The sequence below is a fragment of the Parasteatoda tepidariorum genome, chromosome 2, assembly GCF_043381705.1.
Source record: "Parasteatoda tepidariorum isolate YZ-2023 chromosome 2, CAS_Ptep_4.0, whole genome shotgun sequence".
NCBI classification, from domain to species: domain Eukaryota; kingdom Metazoa; phylum Arthropoda; class Arachnida; order Araneae; family Theridiidae; genus Parasteatoda; species Parasteatoda tepidariorum.
Genome location: NC_092205.1, coordinates 90,039,396 through 90,054,566, shown reverse-complemented (window position 1 = coordinate 90,054,566; position 15,171 = coordinate 90,039,396). Strand labels below are relative to the sequence as shown.

The window sequence follows — 15,171 nt, the reverse complement described above, 5'->3', positions numbered from 1 at the left end:
GCTACGTAGTTGAACATTAGTAGTCGTAAACCCAAAAATTGGGTCTGCTGTTCAACGACGGTTATAAAATATAATATAAAATATCACAAGGTACCTCAAGTATAATCGAGTTAGCATGCGTTATATACTAGTGAATCGACGTTTAATAATTGTAGTGGTAGTTACTAAGAAAAATCTGTCAGATTATCGGAATTATGTTTGTACGAAAATATAAAATCCAAAAACAAAACAGAAGTAGTTTTAATTTTTTTTCATTCATATTCAAAAATTTATCAATAATTGATTTTGTAAATTAAAGAAATTTCAATGACAAATAACTGCTTCTCTTAGATCTGAAACTTAGTGCTAATTGTATAAATTATTGTTTGGAAGTAAGCCGTATTTGGAAAGATTTTACCTTTAATGCAGAAAGAGACGCTGGTGTTACGTGCTGTATTTCAAAACCATAGATTATTAAAATGCTAAATTTTTCACTTATTTTGACCTAAATAAGGAAAAAGTATGAGAAATACATTTAATAAAAATTCTGTGACAGAGAAATAAATTATAAAATAGACAAATCCAATTGATAAAATATGCATGTAAAAATTACTCTACTTACTGATTGCTGATTTTTTAAGCGAATTTTAAGTATTAAACCATAACTTTTAAGAACAACGCGAAAACAGTCTTTCACCAAAAATATTAAAGTTGACAAATAAGCAAACATCTTTTTTTCCTTCCTCTTTATAAAGTCTGCTTGCATACAATTTTCCTCTAAATATGGCGTGTAAGAAGACATGGCAATAATATTTGATAATGTGTTTACTTCAGGAGTAAAACTTTTTATCAAAATTATAACAAAGAAAAGTACTGGTCAACATCTAATGACACTTTTCCGTTTTCAGTTATTGACTGGGATAATGAACCGGACGCTCCACCTTTGAGGAAAGAAGGCGAAGCAGGTAAGCATTTAAACTATCTGCATGAAATATTTAAAACGGGTTACTCAAGCAGTATTTTTCCGGCTTTTACTTCAGAACTACGGTATACTTATAACTTAAAAATATTTCTTGCAGAAAATGGTCTAATAATCAAAATGTATCGATTAATTCATTTATTTTCGTTATGCGGGTAGAGGAGTTTTTCAACAGGTAAGTTTACATAACTTAAAACACCACGAACAATACTTAAAACAAAACTGTTAACTTACTAGGAAGATGTTTGTGAAGTAACCATAGCAGGAGTAGATATCGGCAATGTCAGCTGTCATCTATGAAAGGGTATCCTATTATAGAATTGAGTTAACACTTCTTATATACTAGTGAATTAGAATTGTATTTTTATAGTGGTAGACACACTACAGTACTCCCTCACCAGAATTTTAGCTGTGATAGAATTCGATGAATGGATAACCCTAGTTGATTCCTTGCTGTTTTGTGAGAAGCCGGGAGAGCTGTATTAAGATCACCGTACTTTTGAGTGCTGATTGTGAGAGCTATATTAAGTACACGGTCGTAGTCGCTCCTGTGTTGCAATTAGCAGTCGATTGAATACGTTGTACGTTGTGTGTGATCGAGACTGAGTAGCAACAGCGCGAGGATTTGGATTATGTCACAGTCACAAGTAGCAAGTCGATTGCTCAATATGGACCGTCCATCGAAGTAGGCGTGTTCAATTCGAAGTGGGAGTTTCTGTCAAGTTAGGCGTGTTTACATCACGTCCGGGTCACCAATGTGGAGAGAGTAAATATCGGCAATGTCAACTGTCATCTATGAAAGGGTACCCCATCATAGAATCGAGTTAATACTTCTTATATACTAGTGAATTAGAATTGTATTTTTGTCGTGGTAGACACACTGCAATGTTGTGCAACAATATAACTTGGGCCCTCATCGGACTCATCGGAATCTCAATAAGGATATTTTCCTATATTGGTCCTATCGGGCGAATAGTCCGATATTTTACAACCACTTTACAACGTATCGGCTTTCTATAGAATTGTCAGATTCACCCGATATTATATTTTCATTATTCACTTCATATAGGTCCTACATTGGCCGTATGTAGGTCGATATCGGTCCTATATAAGACCAATATTAAAGAATCTAGACATCCCAATATTGGTCCCTCGGTGCGTATTCATATAGGACCCATATTGAGCCAAACCGGGACCAAGGTAAATTTGCTACTAGGATCGATTACAAAAGATCATACTGCTCGGAAGTCGCCAAAACTTGGCGTTTATTTTGGTGTTGATATTAGAGATGAGTTCGGGTTCACTATTGGAGGTTCAAGCCTCCAAAGTATTTTAATCCAAACCCATCCGAACCCGAGATACATAGGATTACTTAGAGCCCGAGATATGCGTCGGATAATCGTGTTAGAGCGTACTTTTACAAACAAACACTACGGTATATATAGGGGCTCCGTCTCTGCTCGCTAACACTCGCCAACCCCCAAACTTCATATCAATCCCGATGCATTGAATAATTACTATTTTTAATACCCGACTAAATATAATCTCTCATTATGTTATTTGAACTTCGTCAGTTAGCCGCACTTAACTATATCTGCATTTTGCTCTCGTCGACACTGCAGGAAATGACGTTCAATGCTTGATGGTACGGACGGAAAATCCAAAATGACTGAAAAAAATAAGCTAAAGATTTTAATTTTAAGCCTCAAAAAACAAACGCGCCTAACTGAAGTAGCATATTTCTAGTCTTTTATACCTTAAAATTTTTTCATTATTTGTACTTAATAACTGTAGTATACGTTTGTTAAAAAGTAGTAAAAAAGGGTTATGAAAACTTAATCATGAGTCCGAAATCGCTCAACCCCGAAACCTTTTTCAATGAATGAGCCCGGGTCGGGGTAGGGCTCGGGCTGAGCCCACTTTATCTCTGGTAGATATAGATCAGGGGTTTCCAACTTACATGTGGCCGGGAGCCGCAATTAAAAACACTAGTCAAATGGCGGGCCACAACTTTATCAAAATTTTATGTAGGACTCCTTTATGTTTAAAGGAACATTAAATATTACTGTCAGATTTTTATCAAAGTTTTTTTAATATTAAAAAGCAAAATAACAAGCACTGCAAACAATGCTTGTTACGTATCATTTTGAATCTTCTCTTAGTCAGAAACTTAGTGACAAGATTTTTTTTCTTTTAAATTTAATTCACGGATAAATTTAAATTTTTTCTCTCGACTTATTAGGAGTTATGGCAACAACAACAAAAAATTCTCGAGCATCTGAAATTATTTTTTTTCTTCTTTTCCGCTCATGAGATATTCAATTCAAGGAATATAAATAAAACACGATATTCATTCCCTCTTTTATGTGTTTTAAAATTTACAAATGTAAATAATTTCGTCCAAAATGAGTGGTTTCATAAAGTTAAATGGGAGAATTTCTTCAAGAATATTTCTGATACACACATGCTAAATTATATTCACAAAGTACAAAAAAACGAAATAAAAAAGAGCAATATACACGATTATTTTTTTATTTGAATAAATATTTTCTTGGATGCTAAACCTGAGAAATAAATTTTTTTACACCGTCTGCATATTAAATTTCACAGAAACGAAGAAATTAGGTTTTTTTTTTAAACGAAAGAAAAGTATTTGAAACCCATATATATCTTTTACGAAAAATGTTCGCAAAAAAACGACAACTAATATATTTTAATTCGCGGACCGGATGCGGACCTCTAGTTGGTAACCGCTGATATAGATACAGAAACTTTCCCTGATTTGTACTAAACCTTATAAGATTTCAGTATTCTTAACCCCTTAACGATCGGTTAATTTTCAAGAAAACAGTCATAAAAGTGCCTATTTTGCCAAATACACGTATTTGATTAGTGCTGACATCTAGTTTAAAATTAACTAACTACCTGCAATTACCTTAAAAATATCCTGGTACTGCCATCTGGTGTGTAAAATGAGAAATAAAATTTTTTCCGGGCAAAAGAAATGAATCAGTTTTATTCTTATTGGCACGTTACTACTGAACACTCCACCCCGGAAATTTCAAGGGAGCGAGAAATAGAGGGCGAAACCTCACCCCGTCATTTTCACGGGAGCGAGTAGGAAAGGGTTAAAGAAATCCTTGTGTCAGTAGATGAGTTGTGGTCCATAGCAGAAAATTTTGCGATCACTTTAAAAATGTTTAAAAATGTTCGATTGAAAATTTGATTGTGATATTTTAAAAAGCATTAAAATGTTAGCATGATAAAATCCTAAAGCATAAATATTATTTCTTGTCTCCTTTGAATTGTACTTTTTGAAATTAGTTTTAACTTTTTAATATTTTGCATCATGTGAATTTTGGGCTTGCAATAATGGACATATATTCCAGTTCTCCGATGTACCACGTCACCACGACCTGCACCATCTGAACCCGTTGGTTGTCCCGCCGGATATGTCTGTAGAATAGAGGATCACGGTGATGCCTTGGACAGGCGGTACAACTCTGGTATTTGTGTACCAGACTCAACACCTGATGAACACCTCGGTAAGACTTTTTATGAAAAGTAAAATTGATATTGCGATTATATTTTAAAATATATATTGAAAAATTTATAAGACATAAAAAAAAAAATTATTACTATTATAAATACTTCCTTTCCTATCGTGCTTGTACTAGCTTAGAACAATGAAACGGGTTTAAATATTTAAAAAAAAAACGTCAGAGGTACAAATTCTTGTGAGAGAAATTCCAGAAATAATTCGATTGAAAGTGTAAAATGTATCTGTTTTTGTAACTGGAAGATTTATTGCTCGGCAATGATAAGCCATATTTTAAATGAATCCAACTAACATATTCACATTTCTGTGTGCACTCGCTGGCACGGTACTGAATTACATACTAAATTCATTAATATTTTTTGAGAACATTAGGAAAAAAAAACATCTCTCGACACTAGTAACCATCTTTTTTTTAATATTTTATAACCGTCGTTGAACAGCCGACCCAATTATTTGGGTTTACGACTACTAATGTTCAACTCCGTAGCCTTGTAATTTTTCTGGATTGGGTCCGTAGCCTTGTAACCCAATCCAGAAGACAAGAGAATTCCTGGATCAAGTATTGGGAGAAATTTAGCCTTCATGGAGGACTTTTAGATGAAATTAACCCGCATTTGCGTTACACGAAGAGGAAGACCACGAGAACTCCCCATGGTTAGTCTGACGACAAGGGGTATCTAACCCATGATCCGTCTGCCACTGAGGATATTTCACGTCAGCGCTGCGGTCGCTGCAAGCCGGATGTGGAATTTGTATCGACCAGCCACTGTCGGGATTCGAACCCGGTTCACCCGGAAGGCGAACGCTCTATCCTCTGAGCCATCGCGGCTCAGAGGAAGATGGAAGTTAGCATTGTCCAGAAATCCTTTCCCAGCATGTAGATAACCACTGCACATGAACTCACATTGAGAAAAGAAATCCTTTCCCCGCATGTAGATAACCACTGTACATGAACTCACATTGAGAAAACACACCGTTACATGTCCTCTTATTGCAACAACTGGATAGTGTCACAAGTTCTGGAGAAAAAAAACCTCTCACCCGGACAAAGAATAAGAGTCCGATTGAAATTTGCAAATAAGCACGAAGCATGAATGACTTAAAGTTTGGAAGATGGTCCTTTGGAATGATGAATTCAAATTTTTTTTTATTTGGAAGTGATGGCCGACGTTTTAACCGTCATCTATAAGGCACCAGAATGGATTTCCGGTACCNGGGTTAAAGAAATCCTTGTATCAGTAGATGAGTTGTGGTACATAGCAGAAAATTTTGCGATCACTTTAAAAATTCGTAAAAATGTTCGATTGAAAATTTGACTGTGATATTTTAAAAAGCATTAAAATGTTAGCATGATAAAATCCTGAAAGCATAAATATTATTTCTTGTCACCTTTTACATTGCAGTTTTTGAAATTAGTTTTTACTTTTTAATATTTTGTATCATTTAAATTTTGGACATGCAATGATGGACATATATTTCAGTTCTCCGATGTACCACGTCACCACGACCTGCACCATCTGAACCCGTTGGTTGTCCCGCCGGATATGTCTGTAGAATAGAGGATCACGGTGATGCCTTGGACAGGCGGTACAACTCTGGTATTTGTGTACCAGACTCAACACCTGATGAACACCTTGGTAAGACTTTTTATGAAAAATAAAATTGATATTGCGAATATATTTTAAAAAAATCTATTAAAAAATTTACAAGACATAAAAAAATTATTACTATTATAAATACTTTCTTGCCCATCGTGTTTGTACTAGCTTAGAACAATGAAACGGGTTTAAATATTTAAAAAAACTGAGCGTCAGAGGTACAAATTTTTGTGAGAGAAATTCCAGAAATAATTGGATTGGAAGTGTAAAATGTATCTGCTTTTGTAACTGGAAGGTTTATTTCCCGGCAATGATAAGCCATATTTTCAATGAATCAACTAACATTTTCCCATTTCCGTGTGCCACTAGCTGTCACGGGACTGATATTTCAGTGACGTGCGAAAATTACATACTAAATTCATTAATATTTTTTGAGAATATTACGAATAAAAACGTCTCTCTAACCATCTCAGCAAACCATCTTTTTTTATATCCCTCGTTGAACAGCCGACCCAATTTTGGGTTTACGACTACTTATGTTCAACTCCGTAACCTTGTAATTTTGAACCCAATCCCGAAGACAAGGAAACTCCTGGATCAGTACCCCCAGAGGTATTGATTTGTTATGGGAGCATGGAGTAGTTTGTGACTCGACACATTTAACGCGAATCAGTCACCATTTACTACACGGGGAGTCTTCGGCCGGCCTGTGATCGAACCCACGATCTCTTGGACATTGGCCCAGTGCCCTACCAACCAGGCTATCCTGGCCTAGCAGCCATCTTTATTTTATTTTATATCCGTCGTTGAACAGCCGACCCAATTATTTGGGCTTACGACTACTAATGTTCAACTCCGTAGCCTTGTAATTTTGAACCCAATCCAAAAGACAAGAGAACTCCTGGATCAAGTAGTGGGAGAAATTTTGCCTTCATGGAGGACTTTTAGATGGAACTCAACCGCATTTGCATTACATGGAGAGGAAGACCACGAGAACTTCTCACGGTTAGCGTGACGGCAAAGGGACTCTAACCCATGATCCGTCTACCACTGAGGATATTTCACGTCAGCACTGTGGTCGGTGCAAGACGGATGCGGATTCATATCGACCTGCCATCGCCGAGATCGGAACCCGGTTTACCTCATTGGAAGGCGAACGCTCTTTCCTCTGAGCCATCGCGGCTCTTAGACAATTACTTGCGACCTTTCATGCTTTATTACTTCATTTTTGATAACAATTCCAAAAATGCATATTAAGAGCGGTAGTTACGGCACACGCTGTGCATAACATAGATAATCAAAATGTAAAGAAAAGGGCTTACTGAATCTCTATTTGACTCCTTTGACTCTGCATTTCTCTACCTCTTAGAATGATCTTTTTTTACAAACCTAAAACCTGACGCCCACGTTAATGTGTCATGCAGCTATTGTATTGTGTAGCTTTATGAGTCTTGTAGTTATGTTAATGTATCATTTACAGTGTTTTGTTGACCATTCATTGCATGATTTATTGATATAACATATTTCTGATAGTGTCTGTATTACGTTTTAGGAAAGAATGATCATGAGTCAGATCATTTAAAAGAAAAAACAAGAAAACAAACAGGTATTTCTTATTCATTTATTCGTTTAACAGAAAAAAGGAGTGTTTTTTTTGTTTTGTTATTGGAATATGGTTAAGGCAAAGCATACCATAAATTTAACTTTGTTTTCAATTGTTTGTTGAGGCAATTTCTAATTTATTCTACTTCTAATGGTGTTCCATTTTGTATTTATGACAGTTTCAAATATCAGTGCATGTAACAGGGGAGGGGGAGAACTCACCAGAAAAAAAAAATTCTTAACTGATAAAGAATTCGAAAAATTGTCAAACATAGTATATTTCCAAGTGACGAAACGCTCAAAAATAATGAAAAATGGTATTATAAATTGCAATAAATTTTTTTAAAAAAACTTTTATTTTACTTGCTGAAACGTGCTTCCAGAAATAATGATTTCAACATATTTTTGAATAGTGTATTTGTTCTATTTTTATTTAACAAGTAATATTTGCATCCTCAAAGATATGTAGTTGCTCCGTGAAAGAAGAATGAAGTGAATTCTTATACGTTTTGAAGTTTCACAACTACCTGAATAACCATATCTGTTCTATTCCTGAAACGAAATAATTAATTGTAATGTCTTCAAGCTGTTAATACAATTCAGTGTTTGCAAACTGGTGCATTGAAAGAACGACAGGAGATAAATGAACCGCCTGTCGAGTTTACTCAACAATCAGCAAGTGATGGTGTGGGTTTATTCTTAGTTGGGGAAGGGGGATTAAAATCTTCTATTTTTCAGAGAAAGCTCTTAATTGACTAGAGAATTACGCAATATATTTTTTCTACTAGTTATGTAAGCCTTTTTTACGCTTATTTTTTTTTAACGCTTTAATTATTTTTTACATTTTCAGCAATAAGAAATCGATAACCAATTTTTATGAATTTCTATGATAGCATACATCATATTAAAAAGCATGGTGAAAAGAAATAAGAAATTAGGTATTACCTGGTGGTCAAAACAATATAAACTGCAGCTAAAAACATAAATGTGTTTAATTGAAAGAAAAGTGATATAGGTATTTAAGTATTATTACTAATTGCTTTCATTTCTAGCAAAAAAAAAAAAAAAAGACGATAACCAATTTTTATGAATTTCTATGATAGCATATAACATATTAAAAAGCATGTTGAAAGCAATCAGAAATTAAGAATTACCTGGTAATCAAAACAACATAAGTTGCAGCTAAAAACATAAATGTGTTTAATTGAAAGGAAAACGATATAGTTTTTTTAAGTATTATTACTAATTGCTTTCATTTCTAGCTATAGGAAACCAACAACCGATTTTTATGAATTTCTATGACCACATGTACCATGTTTATAGCTAAAAATAATTCAAGGTGGAACGAAAAACGTGGTCCTGTTTATTTGAAAGAAAAACAATGGGAAATGAAAAAAAAAATACTACTAATTGCTTTCATTTCAAGCAATAAGAAAACAATTACCGATTTATAAGAATTTGTATATACTACGTTAATATTTAAAGCAATATAAGCTGGAGTGAAAAACATAGCCACTTTTTTCAATAAATGATTAAATTAGGAAATACGTGGAAAATACTGCTACACCTGTTTGCGTCATTCCTGACAGATGAATGTCAACACATATTTTGACATACAGTTTACCCCTCTTTGTTTAGACTAGTCACCATCTGTTTTTCTTTAAACATAAATCATTAATCTTTTCCTTCCCCCCCCACTTTTTTTCACGTGATGGCTGTCTTGATTCTGTACTGTTTCTTACAGTTCTATTTTCAGCACTACGTGTAACTTTTTTTTATTATTGTTAATGAAACTAAATAAAATTTTGGTCAAATTGAAATGCTTACGGGAATAATTTTATCTATTTTCCGACAGTTGATTGTTTAAAATGAAACCATATATTTCTTGTTGTTTTTCAAAACTGGATATTTTAAAACTTTTCTTTGATCCAAAAAGTTAGGTAATGGGATCAAATGATGGAACGTAATTTATAAAACAAATTTCAATTTGTTTTTCTTAGTAGGTCACATTAAAAAAAAAAAAAAAAAATTAGGACACATCGCCCAAAATTTCGTCGATGTGTTTTGAAAGTTTGCTTTTATCGTTTTTTGTATGACAAAACTAAAATAATTTTTTTTTTTTGCAAATCAACTTGAGAAATTAAATTTTGTATTTTTAAGACATTTTTGGATGTTTTAAGGCTATTTTTTTTTCTTTGCTATTTTAAAGGTATTTTTAGGAATTCTTTTTGGTCATCAAAATTCGGGCTCTAGTGATTATACACAGCTCATATTTAGAGGATCAATTTGAGGAGTTTGCGCCAAGCATTCATTCACATCTGCACGCCATGGCATACTGGCTAAAGATTGGCAAAACCTAACCTATCAGTCATGAATAACTGTTACAAATTACAACAGTATTAAATATAGCATATTATTCGCTAAAAAACATCACTTAGCATGACGGCAGAATTTTCGAAGAACAACCTTAATTCTATTTTTTAATCTATTAATCATTATTATCCACTATCTTAATTATCTACTAGCTCCTGAAATGCGCTAGAATAAACGTTATTTTGTATGGTGAAAGAACAACTTTAATTCGATCATTTAATCTATTAATTATTATTATCCACTACCTTAATTATCTGCTCGCCTCTGGAATGGTCTGGAATAAACGTTATTTTGAATTGTAAAAGCGCAACTTTATTTATTAGTCTATTAATCATTATTATCCACTATCTTAATTATCTACTCGCTTCTGAAATGCGCTAGAATAAACATTATTTGGTATGGTGAAAGAACAACCTTAATTCTATTATTTAATCTATTAATTATTATTATTATTTACTATCTTAATTATCTGCTCGCCTCTGGAATAAACGTTATTTGGTATGATGACAGAACCTTCGAAAAAGAACCTTAATTCTATTATTTAATCTATTAATTATTATTATCCATTATCTTAATTATCTGCTCGCCTCTGGAATGCTCTGGAATAAACATTATTTTGTATGGTGAAAGAACAATTTTAATTCGATTATTTAATCTATTAATTATTATTATCCATTATCTTAATTATTTGCTTGCCGCTGGAATGCGCGGGAATAAAAATTGTTTGGTATGATGCAGAACCTTCGAAGAACAACCTTAATTCCCTCTGAAGTTTTGGTTTCGAATCAAATCGTTTTACGCTGTGAGAGTGGGCGAAATATTTATGTTAATGTTGATTGACCTAATTTTTTTTCTGTTTTTGTTTCTCTATTATTGTTACGACGACTATTTTTTTTTTCATGCTTGAGGCGTGTTGGGATACGAATGAGAAATGATTTATATTACGCGAGATCTGTCTTTGAGTGTTATTTATATAAGTAGGCGAACCCAATGATCTTTCCCACCTTNCATGGTGTTGCATTTTCTACAAACAGCAGTTTAAGTAGGCGAACCCAATGATCTCTCCCACCTTGAAAGGTGTGATTTTGTTACCAAATACCAACACTTTTGTCGCCAATATTGCATACTTTATAGGCGATATGAAATTTATGAATTCCGGCTGAAACGAGTGCTTGAAATCAAATAAACTCATTAATACCAGTTACGAAAAGTAGTCTATATATGATAAACAGCTATCGGAAAAAGAAGTGGTCGTTCTTTTCTTTAATTTTTATATCAAATGGATATTTCTGCCTGTAACCACTTTAACTTTAAAAATGCACTGGTTTTAAATTCAGTAGCAAGTATAAATATTTAAATTATTCATATATTATTTGTAGACAAAACTAACTTGTTCCTGCAATGTAAATCCGATTGCTGAAACACTTCTACTACCACTTTATTCCTTTGGGAAAGCGGAAAGGTCCTTTTTAAAAGATGCTGGACACGCATGGGTTAATAGTTTCAAAATTTTAACTGAAGGGGAAAAAAAAATCCTTTTTGAAATAATATGATAGTAAATTTTTTACACAAGTAGTGGTGAAGCGGAAGTAAAATTTATAAATTTATGTTTTAATAATTTATAAATTTTACCACGGTCAAGGGAAAAAGGTTTCATTTAAAGTGTTATTATTTTTTTCATTTTGAGTGATAAAAATTGTGGCTTTCTACTGGGTGTATAAATTTAATTAATTTTTATTTTAACCACCACTACGTATGAAAAATCAACATAAATATAAATGCGTGTTAATTGTACGATGGTTTGTTTAATTTATGGAAAAATATATGAATATTTGGGCTAATAATTGGAAACCACTTTGGAAAATAATTTTGGGAAAGAGTAAAAGTTGGCAAGAATGGTTTGAGCTTTGCCGTTGTTTATGACATTTTCAATCTATATAAGTTATAAGAATAGTCATTAAATATTTTTTTAAAAATAATCCCGTAGTGGCTATAAAATATAGTCAAAATAATTCCTGCAAATAAATCGATTACGAAAATAGGTTGTCCATAATCGTTAAAAATTTAAAAAGCTATTGATTGATTTAAAGAAAAACAACATTTTTACTAATTTTTAAGTACCAAAATGTTTATGTAATTTAAAAGCAATATATCTAACTGTTAAACTGGCCAGCTTAGTTCTAAAAATTAAGGCGAAATTAAGACCTTTTGAAGCTTCCAACATGAAGTGTCACTAAATATTCGTAACCAATTTTTAAATTTTTTTGCTTACCTCCACCCGATTAACAGTAAAATTAGTCATATTTATTTTTATTATAAGCTTTGTTTCAAACTATTTTCAACCAAGAAATGCTATTAAATAATGAATAAAATGTACCTACTGCATGCAACCAATGATTAGAAAACTACTTATTTCACGTGTGTTTTTTTCAATGGTGCAAATTAGAAGTCAGGTATATGCTTTGCAATTACAACAGAAGTATTCTAAAACTTCAGTTGTTTTCAGAATTGTTGTAAAAGTAACTTTTTTTACAAAAGTCATTTTAAAAATATTTACTTATTTTTTCGTTAAGTTTTTAATGGGAAAATATAGATATAAATAGAATCACAAATTTTGTAAACTATTTTATGAAAATGTTTGAAAGGTTTACACTTAGATGGCAGCACCATTCATAGAAATCATCAAATATTTTCCATGCGGATATTATCAATAACATTTTTGTAAGTCCTTAAAAATTAAATAAAGTTTTAAAGATTCAATAAAAAAATTTTGCATTGTCGAAGTATTAAAGCCACCACATAGTTTAGTTAGTTTTATAAAAGAAGTCTCATCAAAATCAGATAGTAATTTTTTTGGAGTATTCAAGTTTGAAACTCTATTATTAATTCAAATAATCTTCTACGATTTGAAATTTTAGGTGTAATAATGACAGTAATTTTTTTTAACTCATTCCTTTTAAAAAGTGGAATTAAGAAAAAAAATTCTGTTTTCATTTTAAGCTGCTTTAAGTTTTAAACAATGTAGTGCTGCCATCTATGAATAATAACTTTAAAATTATTAGTGTTGCCATCCATGAATTATTTTAGAACATGTAGTGCTGCCATCTATGGAGATATCCCTAAATACTTGATTTAAACAACTCACCTTAATTTCCAATAATAGGATCACGCTTCAATGGTTTCAAGCAAAAGGGAGTGGCTGTAATGATATCCTACTCTTTGAAGAAATAAATAGAGCAGATAAGAAAATTATGTCTGAATAAATGATTCTAAAACTCTCTTATGATGTGCCGTGATCGTATAGTGGTTAGTACATTGCGTTGTGGCCGCAATAACCCAGGTTCGAATCCTGGTCACGGCAATGGTATTTTTTGATTTAAAATTCTTTTTATTATAAATGGTTGTATTTGTACAAATCAGAATCGAAGTAAACTCTTTTTTAGAAGTTAGCGGGAGTAGAAAGTATTTTTTATTCTTTTTATGAATACAAAAATATTTTTCACTGAAAGTGAATAATACGTTATTCTTTGGATATTGAGAAGAATTAATACATTATTACAAGGTTTCATAGGCTATTTGAATTCTTTACGTGTCGTGGGATCTTAAGAATAAGTATCTTAAAATATGACAAAGCCTTATAAATGCATGGAATCGAAACTAAAATATTAAAATAAACATTTTTGAAATTAAAAAAAAAAAATCTGTTGTAAAAAGTATTGATTTTTATGCCTCTGTCACAAAGTGTCACACTTTACCCCACTTGTCACTAGTCATGCTATATTTACTAGTCATGCTATTAAGATATAGCATACTATCTATTCCACATGTTATAGATCATATTTCAAATTTTATTTTTTAACTTTAATAACGTTTCTTAATGACATTTGTGAAATTGATAATGATTAGATGTGTACTTATTTTTAGGACAAAAACATATACAATTTACAGACATTTAATCTGTTGGTTTTAAATGTTTTTATTTTATCTAAAATGTGTGATGTTACATTTCTTGTGAACTGTCACTAACTATCACAATTTCAGGAACCCTCATCTTTTCCTCCTAACTTGATGACATCTTTCGTAAATGTTCCTTTTATGCCTGTCACAATTTTGTCATTTTTCTAAAACGCAATACAAATAGTGGTTCAAGAAGCTTTGAAATCTAAAATTATGTGAGAATTTTAGAAAATTTTATTCTCAGAATTTTATTAACTAGCACAAACTTTATATAATAATTCCTTTTTAGCTACCAACCCTTACGATTGCATAGTTTTTTTAAAACGAGAAACAGGTTTATTACATTAAAATCAAAAAATTATTAAATCAAAAATGACCATTTTTTTATTGTATTAACACGGATTTAGTTCAACAAATTAATTTTCCAATTATAATGGGATAAAATTAAAACCAAATAATTTTGACCCACAAACCTGTTTTAAATGATTTTCTTATTATTGTATGCTATGGAAACTCGTAAATAACTTGCAAAAAGATTATTTTCAAAAAAAAAAAAAAAAAACATCAACAAAGGAAAATCAATTTTTAATACTTTTTTAGAGTTTTAAATAGTTATTTTGTATCCATTATTTTAATTGTAAGTAATGCCGTTTTACTAAAGGTTTATTGCAAAAGTAAATGTAACTTATTTTTCATTTTATATAAAGAAAAAGTAGATAGTTTAATATCTTTGTTATGAAATGTTGCTTAACAAAATAAGATTATGCGATTAATTTTTAAAATAATAAAGGAAATACCCATTTTTAGTTTTAAGCCTTTAATTATAAGTAATAGCTCAAATCTAAATTTTTATAATAACGGAAAATAATAATTGGAATGAACGATGAATAAATATTACTGGTAAACCTCTTTAAATAAGAGATAAATAAGTAATTTGCAGTTAATTATAAACTCTTATTAATTTTATGTTGATCGCAATTAAAGATTTCTGTAACTTTTTTTGTTAGAAAAGATTCTATGATATGATTGTTTTTGCCCAATAAAATTATACCGACAATGAGATTTTGTTTTAAACCATTATATTTTTAGGTTTCCTAATGAAATATTATTCGTATGCAAACAAA

The 15,171-nt window shown here is 31.7% G+C and overlaps 2 protein-coding genes and 1 non-coding gene across 4 annotated transcripts in view; 2 read left to right on the top strand and 1 right to left on the bottom strand.

Moving 5' to 3' along the window:
* Positions 1 to 717, bottom strand: part of LOC107440334 (putative leucine-rich repeat-containing protein DDB_G0290503) — a 45,885-nt gene extending 45,168 nt beyond the window's left edge. The window contains exon 1 of the mRNA XM_071177887.1: positions 602 to 717. The gene's annotated coding sequence lies outside the window, so the exon portion shown is untranslated. The remainder of the gene's footprint in view (positions 1 to 601) is intronic.
* The window catches only part of LOC107440333 (WAP four-disulfide core domain protein 1), a 47,522-nt gene that overhangs the window by 21,616 nt on the left and 10,735 nt on the right, over positions 1 to 15,171 (top strand). For both annotated transcript variants that reach the window (XM_043054454.2, XM_043054455.2), the window contains exons 3-5: positions 888 to 944; positions 4,348 to 4,503; positions 7,668 to 7,721. In XM_043054454.2, the coding sequence (XP_042910388.1) occupies positions 888 to 944; positions 4,348 to 4,503; positions 7,668 to 7,721 (267 nt within the window). The remainder of the gene's footprint in view (positions 1 to 887; positions 945 to 4,347; positions 4,504 to 7,667; positions 7,722 to 15,171) is intronic.
* On the top strand, positions 13,380 to 13,451 carry TRNAH-GUG (transfer RNA histidin (anticodon GUG)). The gene has a single exon. It is a non-coding gene; the product is annotated as a tRNA-His (tRNA).